Source organism: Coregonus lavaretus, assembly GCF_964263955.1.
Source record: "Coregonus lavaretus genome assembly, chromosome: 18".
NCBI lineage: Eukaryota > Metazoa > Chordata > Actinopteri > Salmoniformes > Salmonidae > Coregonus > Coregonus lavaretus.
Genome location: NC_140005.1, coordinates 15,530,786 through 15,556,242, shown reverse-complemented (window position 1 = coordinate 15,556,242; position 25,457 = coordinate 15,530,786). Strand labels below are relative to the sequence as shown.

The following is a 25,457-nucleotide window of genomic DNA, read 5'->3' as shown; positions in this document are numbered from 1 at the left end:
GACTGACAACACCCGAGGCCAATTATCTGCATATCGATGAGAACCCGTTTCTGTAAACCATATGGAATAGCCTATGCTATTACACCTGTTGAAATGCCTAGTCCATTCCCCAGAATGTTGGGTAGGCCTAGTGTAATTAAATAAAGTGGGTTCATTTTACAACTCAAACATGGCAAAGAGTATATCATTTCAGAAGAAAAGTTCTTACTTGTGATGACAAATGCATGGCAAGGAGAAGGAAGCCAATGTAGGCAATCACCATTTTAGTCATTTTTTTGTTTTTTTCTCAGCCTCAAATAGGTGAGGAGTGTAACTGTTCTGGCTATTTTTCTCTCACGGTAAATGATTAGAGTACAAATCCAGGGGATTTTATATCCCCACCGAATGTGACCTGATCCTGCAGTGTGCGAATGATTTTGCCTTCGCACAATGCAGCTGATTCAAATAACTAACTCATTAGCAAGCGTTGATTATTTGAATCAGCTGTGTAGCGCTAGGGTAAAAACCAAAAAGGGGGGGGGGGGGGGGGGGAGCTTGGGAAACCCTGCCATAAACCACACCAAGGAGACCTCTTCCTTTACAACAGTGTTGTCAAATTCATTCCATGGAGGGCTTACTGTCCGCAGGTTTCAGTTTTTTCCCTTTCAATTAAGACATAGACAACCAGGTGAGGGGAGTTCCTTACTAATTAGTGTAGCGACCTTATTTCATCAATCAAGTACAAGGGAGGAGCGAAAACCCGCAGACACTCGGCCCCTACGTGGAATGAGTTTGACACGTGCTTTACAGCATCTTTGGGTTATACTGTCAGCAATTCAAATAATAGCCTTTGTGTTTTTAATCACGGTATTGTTTAGGCCTATAGATCACGGTTAGTGATCACGGTTGTCCTCCCTGAACATAATGGGGACATTTTCTACACTAGGCCTATAGCTATTATGGAATATTCTGCTGATAAACGGCAAATAAATGTTTTACACAAAAACAGGTCTTATAGTGACCTCTTGTGGTAAATATAAACTATTTACCACAATGACAACTAATTTGTCCCTTTACAGTTTCCGTAGTCGTTTTTTACATCCAGTACTTCCGGAAAACAAGAAAAAACGATCCAGTGCTGTAAGAGGTCGCAGTCAGATCGAGGACAATATCACAACAATAAACCAACCAAACGCTCTTTTTTTTGTTTAGAATTTTGGTAGGTAGAATAGTACGAAGTGCTTGCCTCTCCATGCTGCTGTGCCGCATTTCAGCAGTGAGCCAGAGCCTAGCGAGATGGGGAACGAGTGTTCCGAGAGGCGCCCTACTCCACCCCGTACTCTCCTTCAACTCCAGCCGTTGTCGAAATGTCAGCTCCACCGAAGGCAGTGTTCACCCTGCAGCCGCCCAGGGAGCGGGGCCGTACCGCGACAGTGTGTTGCTTCCCCGCACTGAATTCCCCATGAAACTAACCGGACAGAAACTCATAGATCGGGAGGTACAGATACAACAGGTAAGAAGAGCGCTCTGGTCTAGCTAGCTAATGTCATACTAACAAGTTAGCTATATAGATAGCTAGTTAGCTTACCAGTGAGCCACATGTTTTGAAACAGGCGTGTGACCGATTGCTAAGAAATGTCAGAAAAACAAACAATAGGTTAGCTAACTAGGCCTTTCTCCATGAGACGGTGTCTGAAATTCAACTATGTGCCTGTGTTATGACTTAAGACTATATTGATTCTGTCTGTGTCTAGGAGTGTGGCTTTGCAGAGCTCTACTCATGGCAGAGAGAGAGGAAGGCCAAGAAGGAATACTGTCTCCACGATGGCCCCCCATACGCCAATGGGGACCCACATGTGGGACATGCCCTCAATAAGGTGTTGTTATTTACTACGTTTACATTTTAGTCATTTAGCAGAGAATCCAGCTGTACAATATTTCTCAACTGGACTTGAAACCAGAACAGAGATTAATCAGTACTAGCTCTCACTGGCAAAACAAGGCCTTATCATAATGCTTCTTTGGTGTTGTGTGTTCCAGATCCTCAAAGACATCCAAAACCGCTTTGAGATGCTGAGGGGGAAACAGGTCCACTATGTCCCAGGCTGGGACTGCCACGGGCTGCCCATCGAGCTGAAGGCACTGGGAGAGCTAGGAACCAGTGGACTGAGCCCTCTGCAGATAAGACAGAAAGGTCAGTGGGGCAGGAAACAGACAGCTGATACATTACTGGTCGCTTATTGTGGATGGATGGAACTGACTAGGTATCAAACCCAGGTCGCCAGCGAGACCCAGCTAGGATCATGTTCGCCTATTGAGCTGAAAGCGTAGGCTGTTAAAAGCGTAGGCATTCGCTTTTGGAGCTTACACAAATATTCAGGTCTCACTGAAACACCAAAACAACTCTGCCTATTGATTGAATAGAATCTGATATAATATAACATAATATAATATGCCATTTAGCAGATGCTTTTATCCAAAGCGACTTACAGTCATGTGTGCATACATTTTTGTGTATGGTTGGTCCCCTGGATCGAACCCACTACCCTGGCGTTACAAGCGCCGTGCTCTACCAGCTGAGCTACAGAGGACCACTGTGTAAGTATGACACCAGAAAGTCAGCTGTGTGTGTCTGTTGATAAACTCTGGTCCCTCTGCTCTCCTCTCCAGCTCGGGAGTTTGCGGAGGGGGCTATCGCTCGTCAGCGCGCTGCCTTCCAGCGCTGGGGAGTGATGGCGGACTGGGATAAGTGCTACTACACCTTTGATGGGACTTATGAGGCAGCTCAGCTTAATGTCTTCCAGGACATGCACAGCAAGGTGGGATATATTCTATTCAATTTGGGACAGCCTGCCTCTCCAGAAGATCTTTCAGGAGCTAACTGTTTGTTCTTTTGTTGTAATTTCTAGGGCCTGATCTACCAGGACTACAAGCCAGTATTCTGGTCTCCTTCCTCCAGGTAGGCAGCACTGAGTGTCTCCTGGATATAGTCTCTGCTACATAGCTCTTCCACATATACAAGTATGTGGACACCCCTTCAAATTAGTGGATTCAGTTATTTCAGCCACAGTAGTTGCTGACAGGTGTATAAAATTGAGCACATAGCCATGCAATCTCCATAGACAAAGATTGGCAGTAGAATGGCCCGTACTGAAGGGCTCAGTGACTTTCAACGTGGCATCTTTCCAACAAGTCAGTTTGTCAAATTTCTGCCCTGCTAGAGCTTCCCCGGTCAACTGTAAGTGCTGTTATTGTGAAGTCGAAACGTCTAGGAGCAACAACGGCTCAGCCGCGAAGTGGTAGTCCACACAAGCTCACAGAACGGGACTGCCAAGTGCTAAAGTGCATAGTGCGTAAAAATTGTCTGTCCTCGGTTGCAACACTCACTACCGTGTTCCAAACTGCTTCTGGAAGCAACGTCAGCACAAGAACTGTTCGTTGGGAGCTACATGAAATTAAGTTTCCATGGCCGATTAGCTGCACACAAGCCTAAGAGGTTTATGTTTAATTTATTTGCACCAAAGAAAACAAGTTATAGACAACAATACAGATAAAAACAACTTTTTTTTTGAACGGGTGTGGTTGGAAGCCCAGGGGCTGATATGAAAACCACACCACAAAAAATCAATATACAATACATAAGTACAAAAATAAAAAAGGTTTGTTTTGCAGATAACAAAACCTACTGTTTAGAAATGATTTGATTAGTAATCATGATCACCATGCGCAATACAAAGCGTCGGCTGGAGTGGTGTAAAGTTCGCCGCCATTGGACTCTGGAGCAGTGGAAAATCGTTCTCTGGAGTGATTAATCATGCTTCACCATCTGGCAGTCCGACGGACGAATCTGGGTTTGGCGGATGCCAAGGGAATGCTACCTGCCCCAATGCATAGTGCCAACTGTAAAGTTTGGTGGAGGAGGAATAATGGTCTGGGGCTGTTGTTCATGGTTCGGGCTAGGCCCCTTAATTCCAGTGAAGGGAAATCTTAACGCTACAGCATACAATGACATTCTAGACGATTCTGTGTTTCCAACTTTGTGGCAACAGTTTGGGGAAGGCCATTTCTGTTTCAGCATGATAATGCCCCTGTGCACAAAGCGAGGTCCATACAGAAATGGTTTGTTGAGATCAGTGTGGAAGAACTTGACTTGCCTGCACAGAGCCCTGACCTCAATCCGATCGAACACCTTTGGGATGAATTGGAACGCCGACTGCGAGCCAGGCCTAATCGCCCTACATCAGCGCCCGACCTCACTAATGCTCTTGTGGCTGAATGGAAGCAAGTCCCCGCAGCAATGTTCCAATATCTAGTGGAAAGCCTTACATTTTTACATTTTAGTCATTTAGCAGACGCTCTTATCCAGAGCGACTTACAGGAGCAATTAGTCGGCTCGGGGATTAGAACCAGCGACCTTTCGGTTACTGGCACAACGCTCTTAACCACTAAACTACCTGCCGTCCCAGAAGAGTGGAGGCTGTTATAGCAGCAAAGGGGGGGGGGACCAACTCCATATTAATGCCCATGATTTTGGAATGATATGTTCGATGAGCAGGTGTCCACGTACTTTTAGTGTATCTCTGCTGCATATCTCCGCCCTCACCCCTCCTTTCATTGTCCTCCTCCTCACCTCTAATTCTTCCCCTCTCTCTCTCTCCCCAGGACTGCTCTTGCGGAGGCAGAGTTAGAGTATAACCCACAGCACGTGAGCAAGGCAATCTACACCACCTTCACCCTGGTCACCCTGCCGCCTAAGATGGCGGAAGCTGTAGGGGAGTTGGGCAGCATTTCTGTTTTGGTGTGGACCACCCAACCATGGACCATCCCAGCCAACCAGGCTGTCTGCTTTATGCCCAATGCCCAGTAAGTGGCACTGTTAACAGACAACCCCCACACACATACCTGCACCTTCAGTGCCATACGATACATCTCCCATCTTTTGTAAATGTGTTATAATATCTCACCCACAGGTACTCAGTAGTGAAGAGGGCAGACAGCTCACAGCTCCTCCTAGTGGCCACTGAGCGCGTTTCCAGCCTGACAACTCTGCTGAGCACAGAGCTGGAGAGTGTGGGCACCTTCACAGGTAAACTGGACACACACACACTCAGACAGACACATTGTCTTGTCACCTGTCATTCTGTCACGTTCTCTTCCCATCCCCACCTCCAGGTGCAGAACTTGAGGGAGGAGTCTGCCAGCATCCCACCATTCCCAGGAAGGAGGTTCCATTGCTTCCAGCTAATTTTGTGACCATGGGCAAAGGAACGGGATTGGTCCACACAGCTCCTGCCCATGGGATGGAGGACTACAGTGTGGCCTCGCACTTTAAACTGTCAGTGGTGCGTTCCTTTAGTTGACTAATATATCAATTGTGATTGACAGAACAGTATGAGTTCACCAACTTGGATGCCAGTCTGTTTCTGATAAGCCAACTTCAGAAACATTCTGGCTTCCAGGCTAAAAGTTTGTAAGTCTTTATGAACTTCCAATGACATTTGTTCTAGAGATGGGCACGGTTTGTATTTCTATTTATCAAGGATCCCCATTAGCAGCTACTCATCCTGGGGTCCAATCTCTTCCTGGGGTTAATCGTATGCTATTTTCCCCACTTTAAATAGCAATTACAGGCGCTCATCTAAGAGTTTCCACAATACCTGACACAGATCAATACAAAACACTCACCAGAAAGAACTGATTGTTACAAAAAGGTTATCTTAGCGAAAATCAGACTTCTCTTTCACTGTTGCTGTTTGCCAAACTACCGAAGAAAAGCAGCATGTCTGCTGTTTACCTCTGCCGTGTACATTTGTGTCGTTCTGATTGGTCGAGAGTCAGTAGCATTTTTTGTGTGTAATTCTTTAAATAAAAATGATAATTTCGACTATCCGTATATCTAAATGTCATGATTATTATTTGAATAGTAAAATCATTTCAAATACCCATCCCTAATTTGTACGGCTGTGTGTGGTTGCTCTGTTCTAGGAGTGTATCGTGGATGAGGAAGGCCGGTTCACTGAGCTGGCTGGGCCTGAGCTACAGAGTCAGTCTGTGATGGGGGAGGGCAACGATACAGGTAGGAAGAAACTGTGTGTGAGCGACAGGGAGGAGAATGCTTAACTTATATTGTCTAGTTCAACTTCTTGCTCTCTTTGTACAAGCTTTTGTGTGTTTTCTGTGCATGTCAGTGATCTCCATGCTGAAGGCGGTCGGTTCTCTAGTGAAGGAGGAGGAGTGTGTCCACAGTTACCCGTACGACTGGAGGAGTAAAGAGCCTGTAGTCATCAGACCCAGCAAACAGTGGTTCATTAACATCGCCAGCCTCAAAGACAAGGCCAAGGTAGGAATCACACACTGAGGATCACTCTTACAAACAGTCAATGATTCTCAGTTCTCACTGCGATACATTGAAAATGATTCTTTCAAACAGGTGATGATTCTAAATCTCAAACACTTAGAAAAGGTCCCACTCAATAAGACTTCCTCTAGTCTAGAGCAGGGATCAACTAGATTCAGCTGCCGGATATATTTTTATTTTCTTTAGCGGATAGTCAGGGGGTTGGATTACAAATCATTTGTAGACTGCAAGAAGCCCAAACAAATATAATATTTGACTAAAACATTGATTCGATTTCTGCTCAGAAAACTTGGGGAGCCAAATAAAATCAGTTGGGGAACCCTGCTCTAGAGGATTAAGAAACTCTTTCTGACTGTGTGTGTAGGAAGTGCTGGCTAAGGTGCGTGTGATCCCAGAGTCGGCGAGGGGCAGTCTGTTGGCCCACCTGGACAGAAGACCGTACTGGTGTATCTCACGCCAGAGGAGCTGGGGTGTGCCTATACCTGTGTTCTACCACAAGGAGACAGGAGAGCCTCTCATTAACAAGTAATTACACACACAAACATTCACACACACACACACACAACACCACCCAGCTCTGACCCCTGCACTCTCCCCCTACAGGCACACTGTATCCCATGTGGCCCAGCTCTTCTCAGAGAAGGGCAGTGACTGCTGGTGGGAGCTGCCCCTGGAATCTCTACTGCCCCCAGAGGTGCTCAAGAAGGTGAGTCACTGCTACTTTCACTCGCAAGTCATTGAATATGGTTGTATGATTAAGAGATGATTTTAGCACCTTGCGTGTGAAGGTTAACGTGTGTGTGTGTGTGTCAGAGTAAAGCAGGAGAGGTAACCGACTACGAGCGTGGAGAAGATGTGTTGGACATCTGGTTTGACAGTGGAACCTCCTGGGCTGCTGTTCTTGAAGGTGAGGCTCAGTGTTAGCTAACCTGGCAAAGCTACATACTACTGCTGCCAAGTATTCTTACACTAACGATTACACTTGTGTTCTCTTAGAATTCAAGGCTGTGTCTGAAGGTAGTCTTCTTAGCTAGGCCTAGCTAAATCACAATTTGCTAAGTGCCTACCTATGCTCACACAGCCAGTAATGCTAAGTGTCCTTACTGCACTAAGCAGTTAATGAATACTGTACAAACTGCCTGGTAATGCTATCTCTCTCTGGCACATGGCTTATCGTGAATTGCTTATGCATTAGCAATTACTTCTATCTCTTATGAAGCGTGTCTAGTCCTCTTACATCAGCAATTAGCTTCATCCCCCTCTGGACACACTGTGAAACCTCCTTACATAAGTGTTTTATAGTCAGATAATGAAGACTTGAATCTGTTTGAATATTGTTCCTGTTGTGTCATTTGGCAAGACAGACATCCAACATACAGACACATGTAAACCACATCATTTCCCAAGGTTTATCCATGTTGTCCATGTGAGTGGTTGTGTTGTGTTTTCAGAGATGAAGAAGGAGAGTGACACTGACTCTGAGTCACGGCTCAGCTGGCTCCCTACCTCCCTACGCAAACCCCTGGTGCCAGGTTAATAACCCAACCCCCCCCAGACCCCTCCTCTACTCATCCCTCCAGACCCCTGGTGCCAGGTTAATAACCCAACCCCCCCAGACCCCTCCTCTACTCATCCCCCCCAGACCCCTCCTCTACACCCCCCCCAGACCCCTCCTCTACACCCCCCCCAGACCCCTCCTCTACACCCCCCCAGACCCCTCCTCTACACCCCCCCAGACCCCTCCTCTACACCCCCCCAGACCCCTCCTCTACACCCCCCCAGACCCCTCCTCTACACCCCCCCAGACCCCTCCTCTACACCCCCCCCGACCCCTCCTCTACACCCCCCCCGACCCCTCCTCTACACCCCCCGACCCCTCCTCTACACCCCCCGACCCCTCCTCTACACCCCCCCGACCCCTCCTCTACACCCCCCCGACCCCTCCTCTACACCCCCCAGACCCCTCCTCTACACCCCCCCAGACCCCTCTACTCATCCCCCCAGACCCCTCTACTCATCCCCCCAGACCCCTCTACTCATCCCCCCAGACCCCTCCTCTACACCCCCCCAGACCCCTCCTCTACACCCCCCAGACCCCTCCTCTACACCCCCCAGACCCCTCCTCTACACACCCCCCAGACCCCTCCTCTACACACCCCCCCAGACCCCTCCTCTACACCCCCCCAGACCCCTCCTCTACACCCCCCAGACCCCTCCTCTACACCCCCCCAGACCCCTCCTCTACACACCCCCCCCAGACCCCTCCTCTACACACCCCCCCAGACCCCTCCTCTACACCCCCCCAGACCCCTCCTCTACACACCCCCCCAGACCCCTCCTCTACACCCCCCCAAGACCCCTCCTCTACACCCCCCCAAGACCCCTCCTCTACACCCCCCCCCCAGACCCCTCCTCTACACCCCCCCAGACCCCTCCTCTACACCCCCCCAGACCCCTCCTCTACACCCCCCCAAGACCCCTCCTCTACACCCCCCCCAGACCCCTCCTCTACACCCCCCCCAGACCCCTCCTCTACACCCCCCCAGACCCCTCCTCTACACCCCCCCAGACCCCTCCTCTACACCCCCCCAGACCCCTCCTCTACACACCCCCCCAGACCCCTCCTCTACACACCCCCCCAGACCCCTCCTCTACAAACCCGCCCCCAGACCCCTCCTCTACACCCCCCCAGACCCCTCCTCTACACACCCCCCCAGACCCCTCCTCTACACACCCCCCCAGACCCCTCCTCTACACACCCGCCCCCAGACCCCTCCTCTACTCACGCCCCCAGACCCCTCCTCTACTCACGCCCCCAGACCCCTCCTCTACTCACGCCCCCAGACCCCTCCTCTACTCACGCCCCCAGACCCCTCCTCTACTCACGCCCCCAGACCCCTCCTCTACACACCCGCCCCCAGACCCCTCCTCTACCCCAGACCCCTCCTCTACTTACGCCCCCAGACCCCTCCTCTACTCACGCCCCCAGACCCCTCCTCTACTCACGCCCCCAGACCCCTCCTCTACTCACGCCCCCCAGACCCCTCCTCTACTCACGCCCCCCAGACCCCTCCTCTACTCACGCCCCCCAGACCCCTCCTCTACTCACGCCCCCCGACCCCTCCTCTACTCACGCCCCCCGACCCCTCCTCTACTCACGCCCCCCGACCCCTCCTCTACTCACGCCCCCAGACCCCTCCTCTACTCACGCCCCCAGACCCCTCCTCTACTCACGCCCCCAGACCCCTCCTCTACTCACGCCCCCAGACCCCTCCTCTACTCACGCCCCCAACCCCTCCTCTACTCACGCCCCCAGACCCCTCCTCTACTCACGCCCCCAGACCCCTCCTCTACACACCCCCCCAGACCCCTCCTCTACACACCCCCCCCAGACCCCTCCTCTACACACCCGCCCCAGACCCCTCCTCTACACCCCCCCCCAGACCCCTCCTCTACACACCCCCCCAGACCCCTCCTCTACACACCCGCCCCCAGACCCCTCCTCTACTCACGCCCCCAGACCCCTCCTCTACACACCCCCCCAGACCCCTCCTCTACACACCCCCCCAGACCCCTCCTCTACACACCCCCCCAGACCCCTCCTCTACACACCCGCCCCCAGACCCCTCCTCTACTCACGCCCCCAGACCCCTCCTCTACTCACGCCCCCAGACCCCTCCTCTACTCACGCCCCCAGACCCCTCCTCTACTCACGCCCCCAACCCCTCCTCTACTCACGCCCCCAGACCCCTCCTCTACTCACGCCCCCAGACCCCTCCTCTACTCACGCCCCCAGACCCCTCCTCTACTCACGCCCCCAGACCCCTCCTCTACTCACGCCCCCAGACCCCTCCTCTACTCATCCCTCTTTTACTGCCTCCATCTCCTCTCTCTATTTCCTTTTTTCTATTTATCTTTCTTTTTGACTCTCTCTCTCTGACTCTCTCTCTGACTCTCTCTCTCTCTCTGACTCTCTCTCTCTGACTCTCTCTCTCTCTGACTCTCTCTCTCTCTCTGACTCTCTCTCTCTCTGACTCTCTCTCTGTCTGACTCTACCGCTCTCTTTCCCTTCTCCTCAGTATGTTTGACTCTGAGCACCTTGTCTGGGAGCTGAGCACCTTAAGGATTGGTTCTCTTTCAGGATTCACTCCCTAACTGCACTCTTTCTGTCTAGTCAGCAGTCTGTCTCTCTTTGGCAGCAAGGGAGGATGTCCCCCTGAAAGCCTGGTGTCTGTACCTGTGCTACTGTCTAAGGCAGGAGCACTACAGTATCCAAGCCTCTCTCTAACCTCTACAGTACCCTGTGGCTTTGGAAAGCTGCCTCGCCATTTAACGTTTCTGTACTGTCTCTCTGAAGGCTGGCCAAGGTGGAATGTCTGTCGCTACTGCTTTAATATGCCATTTAGCAGACGCTTTTATCCAAAGCGACTTACAGTCATGCGTGCATACATTTTTTTTTGTGTATGGGTGGTCCCGGGGATCGAACCCACTACCTTGGCGTTACAAGCGCCGTGCTCTACCAGCTGAGCTACAGAGGACTTTCACACAGGGCATTGGTCAAGGCATGGTTGCACAATCTTGGTATACTTGTCATGCATTGTCTCAATGTCCTCACTAACAGTGGCTGTGGTCTCTGTCGCTCTAGACTTTTCCTACCTCTGTGGACAAAGTCAGTGAAGTTCCCCTGATACTAACCATCTGTCTTTCCTCTCTTTTTGCATGAATTGGTTAAGAACAAAACACTGCAAAGAACTAAACATATTTTTCCACTCGCTCTCTATCGCTCGCTCTCGATCTCTCTGAGTCAGACTTGAGGGCTGATGTGTATGTGGAGGGGAAGGACCAGATAGGAGGTTGGTTCCAGTCCTCTCTGCTCACCAGTGTCGCCGTGCAGAAAAAGGCACCCTACAAGTCAGTAAAATACTTTTCTATCTAAGTGTTTTCTGTAAATGTGTCCGTAAGAAAGCCAGAGAAGAAAATGTGTATTCATGACTTTCTCTCTCATTCTTTCTCTCTCAGGGCTCTGATGATACATGACTTTGTGATCAGTGAGAAAGGAGAGAAGATGTCTAAGTCTTTAGGCAACGTAGTAGACCCCGATACAGTCATCCATGGGGGGAAGGTGAGAGGCTGTGGATGAGACCCACCCTTACTGGAGAAACACATAGTGTTAGTCCTTAAAGGCTTTCACCCTACCCCTCTCATCTCCTATATCTTTCCCTCTCTTTCTCCCAGGACCCCAGTGTGTCTCCTGCCTATGGAGTGGATGTGTTGCGTTGGTGGGTGGCAGAGTCCAACGTCTTCTCTGAGGTCCAGATCGGCCCCAACGTGCTCAACTCAGCCAGAGACAGCATCAATAAGGTGAGTCTCTCATGGTGTCTACTATCTATGGGTCTGTCAGTCTGTCTGAAAAATGTCTATCTGTGTGAAAGTCTCTCATTACCTGCTTGTCCACACTGGCACTGCTGTAATAACTTCTCCTTTTGTCTTTCTAGTTGAGGAATACCCTGAAGTTCTTGCTGGGGAATCTGCAGGGTTTTGACCCTCGTACTCAGGCAGTGGACCCTAAAGAAATGCACTACATCGACCAGTACCTACTGCACCTTCTACGGGACTACAGTATGAAGATGACAGATGCCTACAATGATTTTGGTGCGGGCAGGGCCATCCGCCTACTCCAAGCCTTCATCACCAGAGACCTCTCCAGGTTCTACTTCAGCATCATCAAGGACAGGTACGGATACTCTTGCTAAATACTACTACTATTGTTATTACATTGTCTACTACTCCTCTATTACACTTACGACAACACTACAACTACTACACTGTCATTACTACTATATGGCACTATTAATAGTCTGTTACGACTACTCTCTCGCTCTCTCCCTCTCCCAGGCTGTACTGTGATCCTGAGGACTCGTTGGGTCGGCGGTCCTGTCAGACGGTTCTAGAGGAGATTCTGGACGGAGTGACGCGCTCCATCGCTCCTATCCTACCTCACCTGGCCGAGGAGGTCTACTTACACGCCCCAGGACATAACGGTACGGCCGTGTGTGTGCGTGCACCTGTCTGAGTGTGTGTATCAGTCTCAATGACTCTGAAAGTCTCTGTATCTTCAGAGGGGGAGACCCTGTTCAGGAGTGGCTGGATTAAGAGCAGTCCTGTGTGGCGTAGGCCGGGATTGGAGGAAGCCGTGGAGGGGGCATGCGCTATCAGGGATTCCTTCCTGTCCTCTATCCCAGGACGCAACGCAGCTGAGTATGAGCTGACCATAGAGATTGAGCCTGGCCTACTGTTTGAACTCATTGAGGTAAGGGGGCAGAATGCACTCTGATGTCCTCCACATGTATGGAAGTGACACTTTCAGGTCTCAGGAAGGCGACGCCAAGTTGGCTACCACTAACTGTACCTATCTAATCTCTCGCTTTCTCAGTCCCTCCAAGATGAACCTACTTCCTCTTACTCCCAGCTAACAGAGCTGATGATGTCATCGCGGACCACCCTGACCAGCGCCCTGCCCAGAGATATACCTGCCGATGCCCTCATCAGCAAGGGCAGTTTCCTCATCAACCTTGAAGGTGAGTCCCAGCTAAGCTAACGCTAGCACATTTACAACGCTGTAGTAGCTGAATCCAAAATGAAACTTGGGGTTCTATACAATCATATCCGCTTTAGCTGACATCTACAAAGCGGTTGTTTTGGCAGTGTAGGAGGTAGAACTGCGTTAGAGCTGTCAAATCCACAAGCAGCTCCTGGCATTATACATAAAGCGGACGTTGCCATTGGCTGCACAATCGCATGAAGAGAAATCCCATGCGGCCTTGTTTACAAGTTCGAACACTGGAATGTGAGATGTAATCCACCTCTGTTAGGCTGATAGAAATCCTCATTATTTAGTTTAATGATTTGTTTTATTTTAGCGTCATTATTTCTATATAGCCTACACTTTCTCGTTCAGAACTTCTAAGGCAAGTGGGATGGGTGTGGCTTCGTGACAATGATCAAGATCAGCTGCTCACCAATTTGACAGCTCCAACGCAGTTAAGCCAATTTATGCTTGCTCTGGCAATGCGATCCGGAGGCTCCGTAAGGAGGGTTTGACGCAGTTGCGTTAGGTGGGGGCAGGAGGTCCTGTATAATGTAGGCTTACCAGAGTGGCATACCATCAAAAACAATGGAGAAAATGCATCCCATAACATTTTAACATGGAAATAGCTGTTCTATCATTCAGCCTACAGTAGCAGCCAATGTGTGGTGTTCAATGTAGGCCTACATTCCATGAGAAAAGAAAAAACCATGCAGGGCTTGACACTAACCTGTTTATCCACTTGTCCTTCAGACAAGGAGGTGACTGAAAAATGTTGTTTGATGCAAGAAACCACTTTACTAAATAAAATGCATTATTGTTCCCATACCATTATTACAGAGAATCAGACAAATTATGCTTCCCTCTGCCTATTGGCTACTTAGCTTATAAAACCCTGTCTCAAAATACAACACTGCCCCTTTAAGACAAAAAATATATATACTTGCTTTTCAAAGATGTCTAGAAACGTGTACGTTTTGTGCTCTTGTAGGAAGCAATCAGTCCCCTATTGCTGACTACAAATGATATATAACTGGGCTAATAACTCACTAACTAGCAAAGGATATGAACAAAATGTTCACGTGGCTTCGTGCAGCTCTCGCTTTGATCTCAAAACAAGCGCATCCACTCACGACTGCTCATGCTATAAACACAGTCCAGTTCAAAGTAAATGGCCCAGATCCATATATTGCAATGGTCTATTTGCATATAGGCCTACTGCAGCTCTGATTGTTTATGCCGCACCGGTCAGTGTAGAGTACGGGCTGAGTAGTGCGTGTCAATGCAATAGAATCCTACCCTGACGCGTTCTGCATACAACAAAATATCTTGCATAGTTCGTTTTCTTTCGGTATGTTGCATTGAAAGTGGCTAATATTGCATTGATTGGATCACAATTGCCAAAGTAAAGGGAAACGTTGATAGTGTTAACAGGGAAAACTCTAGAACAGTGGTCACCAACCTTTTCTGTGTCAAGATCACTTTGAGTCAAAATGCAAGCCGAGATCTACCGCTCAGATTTTTTTTTTTAACAAAACGTAAGTCTATGCAACATTAAAAACAGGGCTCTAGGCTATAGGCCCAATACATTATCACCGCATATTGGCTTTGCTTGAATTGCCCTGCCAATGCATTGTTGTTCGGGACTTTTTTATTTATTTGATCACACCGGTAATAGATCTGTTGTTGTATTACTTGTGAAGCACAGCTGAGTGAGCATACATTTAAATAATTTGCTTTTTATTTTACTGGGCTGATGGTGCCTGCAGCTGATGGTCAGTCTCAGCGGAGGAAGAGCGCAGCAGACTTAGGGTCCACCTCTCAACATCCCTCCACTCTCCCTTTCCTCCACTGACACTGACCAAAAAGGGACACCGTCTTCCAGATGATGGCGAAACTCGAGTCACACCACATTATTTTTGCCTCTTGCACAAATTAATGTTGTTACTCCTATGAACAGAGAAAGTGAAATATTCCCCGATATTAAAGAAGACCCAAGCCGCTAATAATAACAACGCAAGCCTATAGATACACTTTCCTACTCATTCAGTACTACTGCAGTGCTTGTTGTAGCGCTGAGTGGAAATGGGAAGACTGTGTGCATTTTATGGCTTATAAAAGTGTTGAATACAAAGTGTTTACAGTGCTGAGTAAGAACTTAAACATGAACTCATTCATAAAAACAGCATTTCTTTGCTGTATTCTTTGACAGGCTCTCTCTAGTCATGGTTTTAAACATTTTGAAATCTCACAGTATCAACTTTGCTGTAGCTTTCTTTTATGCCTGCTACGTTACTGCAGACACTGTCATCTGAGCCATCTGATTGGCCAGCGGTAGGCTTATAGTGCACTTGATCTGCTCTCTGGGCCCGCCGGGAAGGCAGAGTTTGTACCTTCAGACACATTAAATGTTTCAAAATGGCAACAGTTCGCCTACCTGGCGTGCATGGCAGCTGAATCGGGTGCCACCTACCAGTAACAGCCCGAGACAAAAAAAAAAAAGGAACACAAGGCTTTATCGTTGGGTTTTTAAGAGAGATGTTTGGCAATCAACTAGGAATGCCTTGTAGATGGACCAGTCGTTAGCGATCGACCGGTTGGTGACCACTGCTCTAGAAAGTTGAGTGAAGTTCAATCTCGTGCTTCTCTCTGTGGGTTGATATTTCTGCGCGGCAGTCCCAGGGGAGATGCACGTCAGTCTCGGGTCTACTGCGCACACGCAGCTTAGAGGGAACATTGCTGGTGAGGCAGGCTGCAATGGAGGAGACACAGATAGGATGCAAGCAGAGAGAGGTTAGTAGTACAGTGGTTCCCAAACTTGGGGTCGGGGACTCATATGGGGTCCCCTAAAGTTTAATTTGGGTCCCCTGAGAGAATCTTTAATCTTATCAAACACATGAATAACTTGTTTCTCTTCAAATGGGTATAGAATACAACATTTTAGATTCAACTAAGGGCTTTTTATACAGGTGCACTTAAGCAATACAGAAAACTGAATTGCAGTGCAGCTCACATGAGATACTAAGAACATGAACGTGATGTGCATATTGTCATTTTTTACTATAGAAAATTACATTAGGCCTTCCCAATAGACCTGCATGAAATTGCAATCAAACAATACATTTCTAAAAATGTCTTATGTTTTGGTTTATATTGGTGGTTGTTCGTCTTAACTCGATCACCCACTGGAGTCAGTAGTTTACCCCTTTATTTTAACCATTACGTCCCTGGTTGCAACCTATGTGTTGTGATAATTGCGTTGTTTGCTCTATAACCTGTTAGTTCATATGCCTTCCCACTATGATATATATAGGCCTAAGGCCGAAACTATAAGAAGACACAGTGGCAGAATAAATTCAGCCACACCTTTTTTTCATCACAAAACCGGAGAGCAACATCTGTCCGGTGGAGTCCACAAAGCATATTGTATGTAACAAACAGTTACATGACCTACAGCATGGTCAATGAAGTTAATGTTGCCGACATTTTCGGAACCACGGCGCGTTACCGCAAGTCCCACACAGAAAACAGGAGCTGCCTCCACTATTCCAGCACCACTTTTCAACATCATGCTTAGTCTAATACAGTGACAACTAAAAGATTCCAAAACCGATTTAGTCCAATCAACGTAAGATATCATGTGCAAGTCCATGGTACTGATTTCTGTGTGTGTGCGTAAGTAGAAAAAACACGCTGACTTACCCTACTTGTAGAGGAACGCCAATGCCATCCTCATGTTGCCGAAACGGTTTATAACTCTCTAATACAGTACACGCTTTTAGTTTTTGTTGTCCTAGGCTACCTGGCTAAAATGCTTGCTCGCTAGTCTTCCTTTCATGGGCAACGTTAGCAAGTTAACATTAACCTACTACATCTAGCTACATATTGAAATTCCATCCTCTCAGGCCAGGGGCACAACAATGTATGAATTTATGGTTGGATCAGAATCGCCGTTATAATCATTGGCCAGTACTTAAAATGAAGTAAAACCACAAGTCCAAATCCCTATATCCGTGCATGGCTAATTTAGGAAAGGTCCAATTTTAGCTAGCTAACCACCGCAGGACAACACAACGAGATGCAACAATTCGACGTTTGGCTTGATGTGATGTGATTGGTGTGAAGCCAAATCCAAACTGGCTTCCCTTTACACTTTTTGTTTTGGTGCTCCAGGACCATTCACAGTTGAGCTCACTCAGTTTATTGCAACGCTGATTGGCTATTATTGTATACTTTTTTTATTTATTAAGGGAGGCCAAATTGTTTGTCATCTGTAGCACCATGAAATCAGCCTAAACAAGCTCAATAACTCAATGCATGCACACACTCCTATTGAATATGCATTAATTCACCTGTATATTGTGAATAGGCCAAGGCTACGTCTTGATTTACCATTCAAATAAATGATTACCATTATGTAGTTAGATTGGTTAAATTGATTGTATCATTGACTTATTAATGCATACATGGTTGTAAAAAAAAAAAAAAAAAAAAATGGATGTAAAAAAAAACATCTGATATTGAAAATAGCAGTAGTTGAGTTTCTGTCTGTAACAAGTGCCATTCTGTGACTTTGGCTAATATGCCTTTTTTTTTGCTGTGATATTGTTTTGGTATCGAGTATTGTGATACTAAACCTGATATCAGTATCTCTAAGTCAATTCTGGTATCGTGACAACACTACCTCAGACACCTCCAAAACTTAAGCTATGCGGGTGTCTGCGATCGCCAGTAAACACTTGATCTGATTGAATCTAGACCTTAGGCTGTGTTTACAGGCAGCCCAATTCTGATCTTTTTTTCACTAATTGGTATTTTGATGAAACATATCAGCTCTAAAAAAGATCTGATGTGATTGGTCAACACCAATTGGTGTAAGATATCAGAATTGGGCTGTCTAAACGCAGCCATAGTTGGTTCAAAAGACCTAAGTATTTTAGGGGTCATACAGTAACCTGGGTTGTATTCACTAGACACCAAACCTTAACTTGTCGAATAAGAAACATTTTTGTTATGAAACGTTTTCCCTTGCAAAGTGTTTTAATATGGTGTCTGGTGTGCACTAATGAATACGACCTTGGTAACCTCCCTGATCATAGCCCCTAGTAACCTTCCCTCTCTGTCCAATCAGGTGGGGTTATCCGTGAGGACAGTGCTTACCAAGTAGCGGCAGTGCCCACCTCCATGGCCCGGTGCCCGAGGTGCCGCCGGTACACCTCAGACTCTCCAGACTGCCCCTGCCCCCGCTGCCAGACCATCCTTACCAGGGCGCAGTGACACCGCCGCCCGCACTGTCACCATGACAACCTGCAAATGGCCCTCTGACCTGGTCTGTCTGCTTGAACTGACCCCGTACAACCAGGGGTCAACAAAGAAAACACCCTGCTTAGCAATGCACTGAGAGGGGTAACAGAGCGACAGCCTGACTGTCTGGCAGTTACCTAAACGACATTACCTACAATTTTTCAGCTCTTCAACTGACATTGACTCTGGCATATTGTTGCTGCATGCAGAGTGAGGATGGATGGTTTACAAGACAGGCTTCGTAAAACAAAGCACTCATTTTTATTTATTATTCATTTGACAAATAGGAGGGAATTGTCATTTGGTATAAGAGCTATGCAGTCCTTTTGAGTTCGTACGACACCTCTCCCAAAGAACAGCACACATCAGTAAGGTTTCAGTGATGTTTCCTAGAAAGGGAAATGTATTGATACTCCTGGACCTCTCCTATGAGGCACAGAGTGCAGTAATATACCTACTGAGAGAATCAGATTATTGTGTATTAAAGGATGTATAGGGGATGGTACAACACTGAGCGCTTTGGTTTTTAGTTTTTATTCATGTTTAATGATAATCTGTATAGTACTCCTATCCCTGTCCACTTATACCAAATCCATTAAATAAAGGATGATCAGTAAAATACACTTGGAAGCCAAATAGGCACAATATTCCTAAAAGTCCTCTTTTAAACCAGTGATTCCTATACCCTTTGAACTCCAGAAAAAACCAAGGTGTCACTCAGTAGGGTACAAATGTTACAAAACGTTATAAATATCTGAGTCTGTCAACTTGAATGGTCTGGAGAGAATCCCGGGGCGCATTCAGTTCGATTCAACGTTTACTACGTTGCGTGGCGGTTTTTACTGAACGTCACGTTTCCCAAAAACATTGAACAGACTTTGAAGTACGTTTGCTCCATTTGGTGGGTGTGGGTTGAAGCGATGAGTGAAGTATTTAAAGGGCAGTGGTACATTTAACCCACAACCCAACCTCTCCACGTGTTTCAACAGGTTCAGAACAGCACTGTTGCAGTTTTTTTCCATACTCAACGCAGCCATGTACTGCTACCGTTTGGAAATTACCATCATGTAGCTCAGTTGGTAGAGCATGGCGCTTGCAAAGTCAGGGTTGTGGGTTCATTTCCCACGGGGGGGCAGTATGAAAAAATGTAAGTCGCTCTGAATAAGAGCGTCTGCTAAATGACTAAAAATGTAAAAAATGACCAGTGTTAACTGTTTATTCTGCTGTCTGCCCCCAGTGGGGTCCCTCAGCCAGTGTCTAGATTACAACTACAGAACAGTACAGTGGGTACAGGCATAGCTAGTAGTACTGCAGCATGTATAAATAACAGGTCTGTTTATCATACATCATCACTAATCTGAGGGACAGCTGAGGAGGAAGGGATGCTTACTGAACAATCATATGGCACACACCCTGCAACCCCCTTTGAGTGGGTCGTTAAGTCTGAGTTAAAAGGGAGTACAGTACATACAAGGGCTGCTAGGTATAGCTGAGAGACAAAGTAAAAATAATTGACCAGTAGAAAGTGACACAAATGACATATCCAACTCCATCTAGCCCATCATATCCCCTTCAGAAATGCAGACTTAAACATTGATCAATCTAATACAATATGTTACTTATTTGAATCAGAGTAAGATGAGTGAGCACTGGATTGAATTAAATAATTAAAAACCCATCCTACCCCCCCTCCCTCTTTCATTTACGCTTAATTAGATTCAACACTTTTTCAACTGAACACATAAGCCTCCCTCTCATAAAAACAGGGTACCTCTGCTTCCTGTACTGTACATGATAGGAAATTCACCAGTTCACTACCTCTCTCGCTCCGATCCTGGATGCTAGCAAGGAAAGCAAGAAGGAAATTGCAAGAAGCCATCAAGTTCCCTCTCTTCTACTCTCTCTCTCTGTCCCCTCAGTCCTCCCTCCTCTCCCTCAGTCCTCTCTCCCCACGCCCCCTCTCTCAGTCCTCTCCCTGCAGGTCCTCCACAGCCTCCAGTAGGTGTAGTGCCAGGTTGTACTGGCCGTGGTTCTCAGGTAGAATCTCTATGAGGCGGCTCACCAGCCTGCTGGTCTGGCTCAGGGGCACCGACGGGCACCCCAGCTCACTGGGGTCCTGGGGACAACACACACACAGAGATACACATGAATAGCATCAGTAACCCACACAAAACTAGGTGGTTGAATTACAGTTACACAATATGCTGTTAATTGGTTATAGGGTGACACAGAAGACTAGCTGGTCTCACCATGGCCTTAAGACAGGTGTTATGAAGGTGCCATAACGTGGTTATAGTGTGTATTCAGGTGGCTGGTAAATCTCGCTATAGGCTTGAGACAGATGCTTTTAAGCAGCTTGAGCCAGGTGTTCTACAGTGGATATAACATGTTATAAGGTAACACAGAGATTGGTCTCACCATAGCCTTGAGCCAGGTGCAGAGTGTGGGTGGGAGGCGTGCCAGCAGCTCCATGGCGGGCTGGGTCTGGGTCTGGGTGTGGAGCAGGGAGTAGCTAAGCCTCTGGCCTGTTAGAACCAACAGCTGGGAACCCAACACGTCCTTATCCTCCACCTCCAACATCACCTGACAACACACACACAGGCTTCAGTTACTTAATGTATTTTGTGTGAGTGATCATATTCATTGTGTGTATAAAGTTACTTGTCATTAAATATGACAAGTAACATGAGTGTACGAATATGTACAGTGCCTTCGGAAAGTATTCAGACCCCTTGACCTTTTCCACATTTTGTTACGTTATTCTTACTCTAAAATGGATTAAATTTTAATAAAATTCCTCAGCAATCTACACACAATACCCCAAAATGACAAAGCAAAAACAGGGTTTTTTAAATTTTAGCCAATTTATAAAAAAACAAAAACAGATACCTTATTTACATAAGTATTCAGACCCTTTGCTATGAGACTCGAAGTTGAGCTCAGGTGCATCCTGTTTCCATTGATCATCCTTGAGATGTTTCTACAACTTGATTAGAGTCCACCTGTGGTAAATTCAATTGATTGGACATGATTTGGAAAGGCACACACCTGTCTATATGTCTGCTAAATGACGTAAATGTAAATGTATATAAAGGTCCCACAGTTGACAGTGCATGTCAGCGCAAAAACCAAGCCATGAGGTCGAATGAATTGTCCGTAGAGCTCCGAGACAGGATTGTGTTGAGGCACAGATCGTAGGAAGGGTACCAAAACATTTCTGCAGCATTGAAGGTCCCCAAGAACACAGTGGTCTCCATCATTCTTAAATGGAAGAAGTTTGGAACCACCAAGCCTCTTCCTAGAGCTGGCCGCCCTGCCAAACTGAACAATTGGGGGAGAAGGGCCTTGGTCAGGGAGGTGACCAAGAACCTGATGGTTACTCTGACAGAGCTTGTAGCGTCATACCCAAGAAGACTTGATGCTGTAATCGCTGCCAAAGGTGCTTCAACAAAGTACTGAGTAAAGGGTCTGAATACTTATGTAAATGTCATACTTCAGTTTAATTTTTTATAAATTAGCAACAATTTCTAAAAAACTGTTTTTGCTTTGTCATTATGGGGTATTGATGAGGGGAAAAAACAATTTAATCAATTTTAGAATAAGGCTGTAATGTAACAAAATGTGGAAACGGGTAAGGGGTCTGAATACTTTCCGAATACACTGTACACATCGGATAGTTTTATTAGGTATACCACCTGTTCACGAAAATGGATCGCTCCTACAGACAGTGAGTCACGTGGCCGTGGCTTGTTATATAAAGCAGGCAGACAGGCATCGAGTCATTCAGTTACTGTTCTATTGAACGTTAGAATGGACAAAACGAGTGACCTAAGCGGCTTTGAGCATGGTATGATCGTCAGTGTCAGGCATGCCGAATCCAGTATCTCAGAAACGGCCGCCCAGGTTTACCGCGAATGGTGCGACAGACAAAAAAAATCCAGTCAGCAGCAGTCCTTTGGGTGAAAACAGCTTGTTGATGAGAGAGATCGAAGGAGAATGGCAAGAACCGTGCAAGCTGGCGGGCCACAAACAGACAAATAACTGCGCAGTACATCAGTGGAGTGCAGAACGGCATCGGAACGCACAACTCCTCAATCCTTTTCACGGATGGGCTATTGCAGCAGACAACCACACCAGGTTCCACTCCTATAAGCTAAAATCAAGAAGAAGCGGCTCCAGTGGACATTCGATCACCAACACTGGACGGCAGGTAGCTTAGTGGTTAAGAGCGTTGTGCCAGTAACGAAAGGTCGCTGGTTCTAATCCCCGAGCCGACTAGGTGAAAAATCTGTCGATGTGCCCTTGAGCAAGGCACTTAACCCTAATTGCTCCTGTAAGTCGCTCTGGATAAGAGCGTCTGCTAAATGACTAAAATGGAAAAGGAAAATTGAGGAGTGGAAAAACATTGCCTGGAATATGACAGCGAGTTCAGTTTACTTGAGTGGCCTGCACAGTCCCCAGACCTCAACCCAATAGAGCATCTTTGGGATGAGATGGAATGGGCTGTTCGCAGCATGAATGTACCACCGTCCAATCTGCAGCAACTGCGTGATGCCATTGCGTCAGCATGGACCAAAATCCATGTGGAACATTTCCAACACCTTGTAGAATGCCCCGAAGAATTCAGTCTGTTCTGAAGGAAAAGAGGGTTCCGACCCGTTAGTAGATGGGTGTACCTAATAAACCGGCCCGTGAGTGTATGTTATATGTGTTAGTATGTGTTCATATCAGTTTCTATCCAGTTACCAGCAGATGTGTATTGAGGGACTTGTTGGTGTTTATGACTACCTACCTGCTCTGCCCGGGGGTCCAGGCCCTGGTTGTACAGCTCACACACCAGATGTCTGCGCAGGAGGTCTGGGTTGACCTGCAGCAGGAGCCCCAGGTCCAGACACAGAGAGGGCCACGTCTTGTCCCCTGACCCAGACCCAGGGCCCGGCCGAGTGGATGCAGGAGCCTCCCCCGCCTCCCTCTGGGTCGTCACCCAGCCTGTCAACACCCTGAGCAGAAACTCCTGTCTGAGGGAGACCAGGCCATGGTCCATGTCTCCACTGGGCATCAGCTGGATGGACGACAGCTCTCTGAAGAAGGCATTCTTACCCTGGAAGAAGGAAAGACTTGCAGTGAGTATAGTGTAGGTCAGTGTTTCCCAACCCTTTCCTCGGGCCCCCCCAGACGTTTCAAATTTTTGTTTTAACCCTAAACTGGCACCCCTGATTCAATTAGTAAACTAATCATCAAGCCTGTGACTAATTGAATCAGGTGTGCCAGTTTAGGGTTAAAACAAACATGTGAAACGTCTGGGTGGGGTCAGAGGAGAGGGTTGGGAAACCCTGCTGTAGGTGTTATGCATGTGTGTACTCTTTGGTTTATGCCACGTGCTTGTCTCACCTTGCTGTCGAACAGGCTGAGTGGTTTGACCCTGAGACTGAAGGTCATAGCAGTGTGGAGTAGAGAGGCCAGGAGACAGTGGTGTTGTACAAGGGGGTAGTGAACTCCCTTCTGCTCCAGGGCTAACTCTGCTATGGAGGCAGGTCCCTCTGCTCTCCCCCACACCTCCTCCACACACAGCTCTGGAGGATTCACCTCTTCTACCCCCGAGTCTGCCTGGAGGAGAGGGGGAGAGGGGTTCAGAGTAACCAAGGACCAGCCTCACTTGCCAGTATCACTATAAAATCAACCAAAGTGCAGTCTATCTGTGCATCTACAGATGCTTTCGTTCAAAAGTTATTTTTCAAAATCCCTGTGCTGCAGTAATGGTACATCGTTACTGTGACAAACTCTCTTGCATGGTGACGTGCACTTATATCCACTTTGCATGCAGCACATGCTTTTTACCTGTGCTACAGCGCAGGGAAACATTTTAATCTGCCCAACCGTATGCATCCATCCATCTTTTTTGATCCGTACCTCCATCAGAATCTGTAGCAGCTGAACACAGGAACCCAGGAATGATGTCATGGCGCAGTCTCCCATTCCCACATCCTGAATACATACACAGATAGACGTTATATACCGTTATGTACACATCTATTCACAGCCAAAACAAAGTCCCAATCAGAGAGGCAGACATGTAGCTGTAAGGCTGAATAGGGCAGGGCTGCTCACCCGTCGACACAGGCGGTCCTTAGGGGCCTTCCCCACCTGTGAAGAGGAAACACAAACAGACGATCAGTTTGAGCATTATAAAGAGAATCATGATCAGAATCATGATCAGGACGCACCGGGGACCGATGCGTATCGGTGAATCGTTACATCCCTATAGAATATGTTTGTATGTGAGAGAGTTCTGATGAACATATTCTGTAGGGATGTAACGATTCACCAATATTCAAAGGTCCCCGGTTCAAATGTTTAAGATAAGACTGTATCGGTCCGCGGGACCCCAAACCGATCCAAATGTAGCGTGAATCAGTCAGAAAATTTATTCAAACGTTACGAATCTCCGGTTCACTAACATTTTTGGCTCATATTACTTTATTTCTACCTCTCCTTCAGTGTCGAGCGTGTAACTGTGTTGACAGTCATTGATCAACAAGTCAACAACTCCAGGCAATATCAGTAGCCTAGTCAAGCTGTGCATTGTCAAGCTGTGTTCAGCACTCAAATGTTTGTAAAATGGCTTGCGCAATATTAGGCTTTATTAGTTCAGTAACAAGTTCAACCAATGTAATTTCAAGGTTATTGTTATCAAAGGCGCTGTTGAAAAGTTTGTTTTACCGGATTAAAGTAGCCTAAACTACCGCTGGAGACAACTCTGATCTGGCTTTGTGGACTAAACTCACACTCCTTGGTGAAGGAAGATTCTGATGACTCCACAAACGGAGTGGAGCAGAGACCAGGCTTTGTGGAACCTAGCACCAACTACATCGATTCGCCCAAGGTCAATACTTCAAATAAATGTAATTATCGATCGCCTACCTTGTACCTATGTTTGCCTTTCTTTGTTTGCTGAAATACATACATGTTCAATAAACGTTAATTAAATACAACCACCGACTTTTTCCTTGTTGAGATTCAATTGGCACATGCGCTGAGTTGCCATCTTAGAGCAACAGCAATGAGCAAACAGTCAGTGGTTGTTTTTGATGAAAGTTTATTGAAAAAGTATGGATTTTGGCAAACAAAGAAAGACAGGTAACTACAGAGGACAAACACAGATACAAGGTAGACGTTTCATAATTTACATTTCTTTGAAGTATTGACCTTGGGTGAATCAATGTAGTCGGA

General features: G+C 47.1%; 2 protein-coding genes across 3 annotated transcripts in view; one reads left to right on the top strand and one right to left on the bottom strand.

The window, feature by feature from the left end:
* The first annotated feature begins 1,082 nt into the window (after positions 1 to 1,082).
* Positions 1,083 to 18,850, top strand: iars2 (isoleucyl-tRNA synthetase 2, mitochondrial). Of its 2 annotated transcripts, XM_084182081.1 has the most exons (22): positions 1,083 to 1,492; positions 1,734 to 1,856; positions 2,020 to 2,173; positions 2,650 to 2,798; positions 2,889 to 2,938; positions 4,642 to 4,842; positions 4,950 to 5,065; positions 5,152 to 5,321; positions 5,965 to 6,055; positions 6,168 to 6,319; positions 6,702 to 6,862; positions 6,941 to 7,043; positions 7,151 to 7,244; positions 7,789 to 7,869; positions 11,146 to 11,248; positions 11,357 to 11,459; positions 11,573 to 11,698; positions 11,833 to 12,071; positions 12,233 to 12,378; positions 12,457 to 12,647; positions 12,771 to 12,915; positions 18,055 to 18,850. In XM_084182081.1, exons 1-22 carry the CDS (start codon positions 1,232 to 1,234, stop codon positions 18,198 to 18,200), a joined length of 3,105 nt encoding a protein of 1,034 aa, XP_084038207.1. In that variant the 5' UTR covers positions 1,083 to 1,231; the 3' UTR covers positions 18,201 to 18,850. The 2 variants fall into 2 exon arrangements, with proteins under 2 accessions (XP_084038207.1, XP_084038208.1); XM_084182082.1 differs by lacking the exon at positions 7,789 to 7,869 and having other exon boundaries at positions 1,107 to 1,492.
* Positions 18,851 to 19,429: 579 nt separating this feature from the next.
* Positions 19,430 to 25,457, bottom strand: part of LOC311145771 (rab3 GTPase-activating protein non-catalytic subunit-like) — a 41,359-nt gene continuing 35,331 nt past the window's right edge. The window contains exons 29-34 of the mRNA XM_084182080.1: positions 24,336 to 24,371; positions 24,138 to 24,212; positions 23,619 to 23,834; positions 23,020 to 23,328; positions 20,646 to 20,810; positions 19,430 to 20,343 (exon numbers count right to left, since the gene is read on the bottom strand). Of these exons, the coding sequence (XP_084038206.1) occupies positions 20,191 to 20,343; positions 20,646 to 20,810; positions 23,020 to 23,328; positions 23,619 to 23,834; positions 24,138 to 24,212; positions 24,336 to 24,371 (954 nt within the window). The 3' untranslated portion in view covers positions 19,430 to 20,190. The remainder of the gene's footprint in view (positions 20,344 to 20,645; positions 20,811 to 23,019; positions 23,329 to 23,618; positions 23,835 to 24,137; positions 24,213 to 24,335; positions 24,372 to 25,457) is intronic.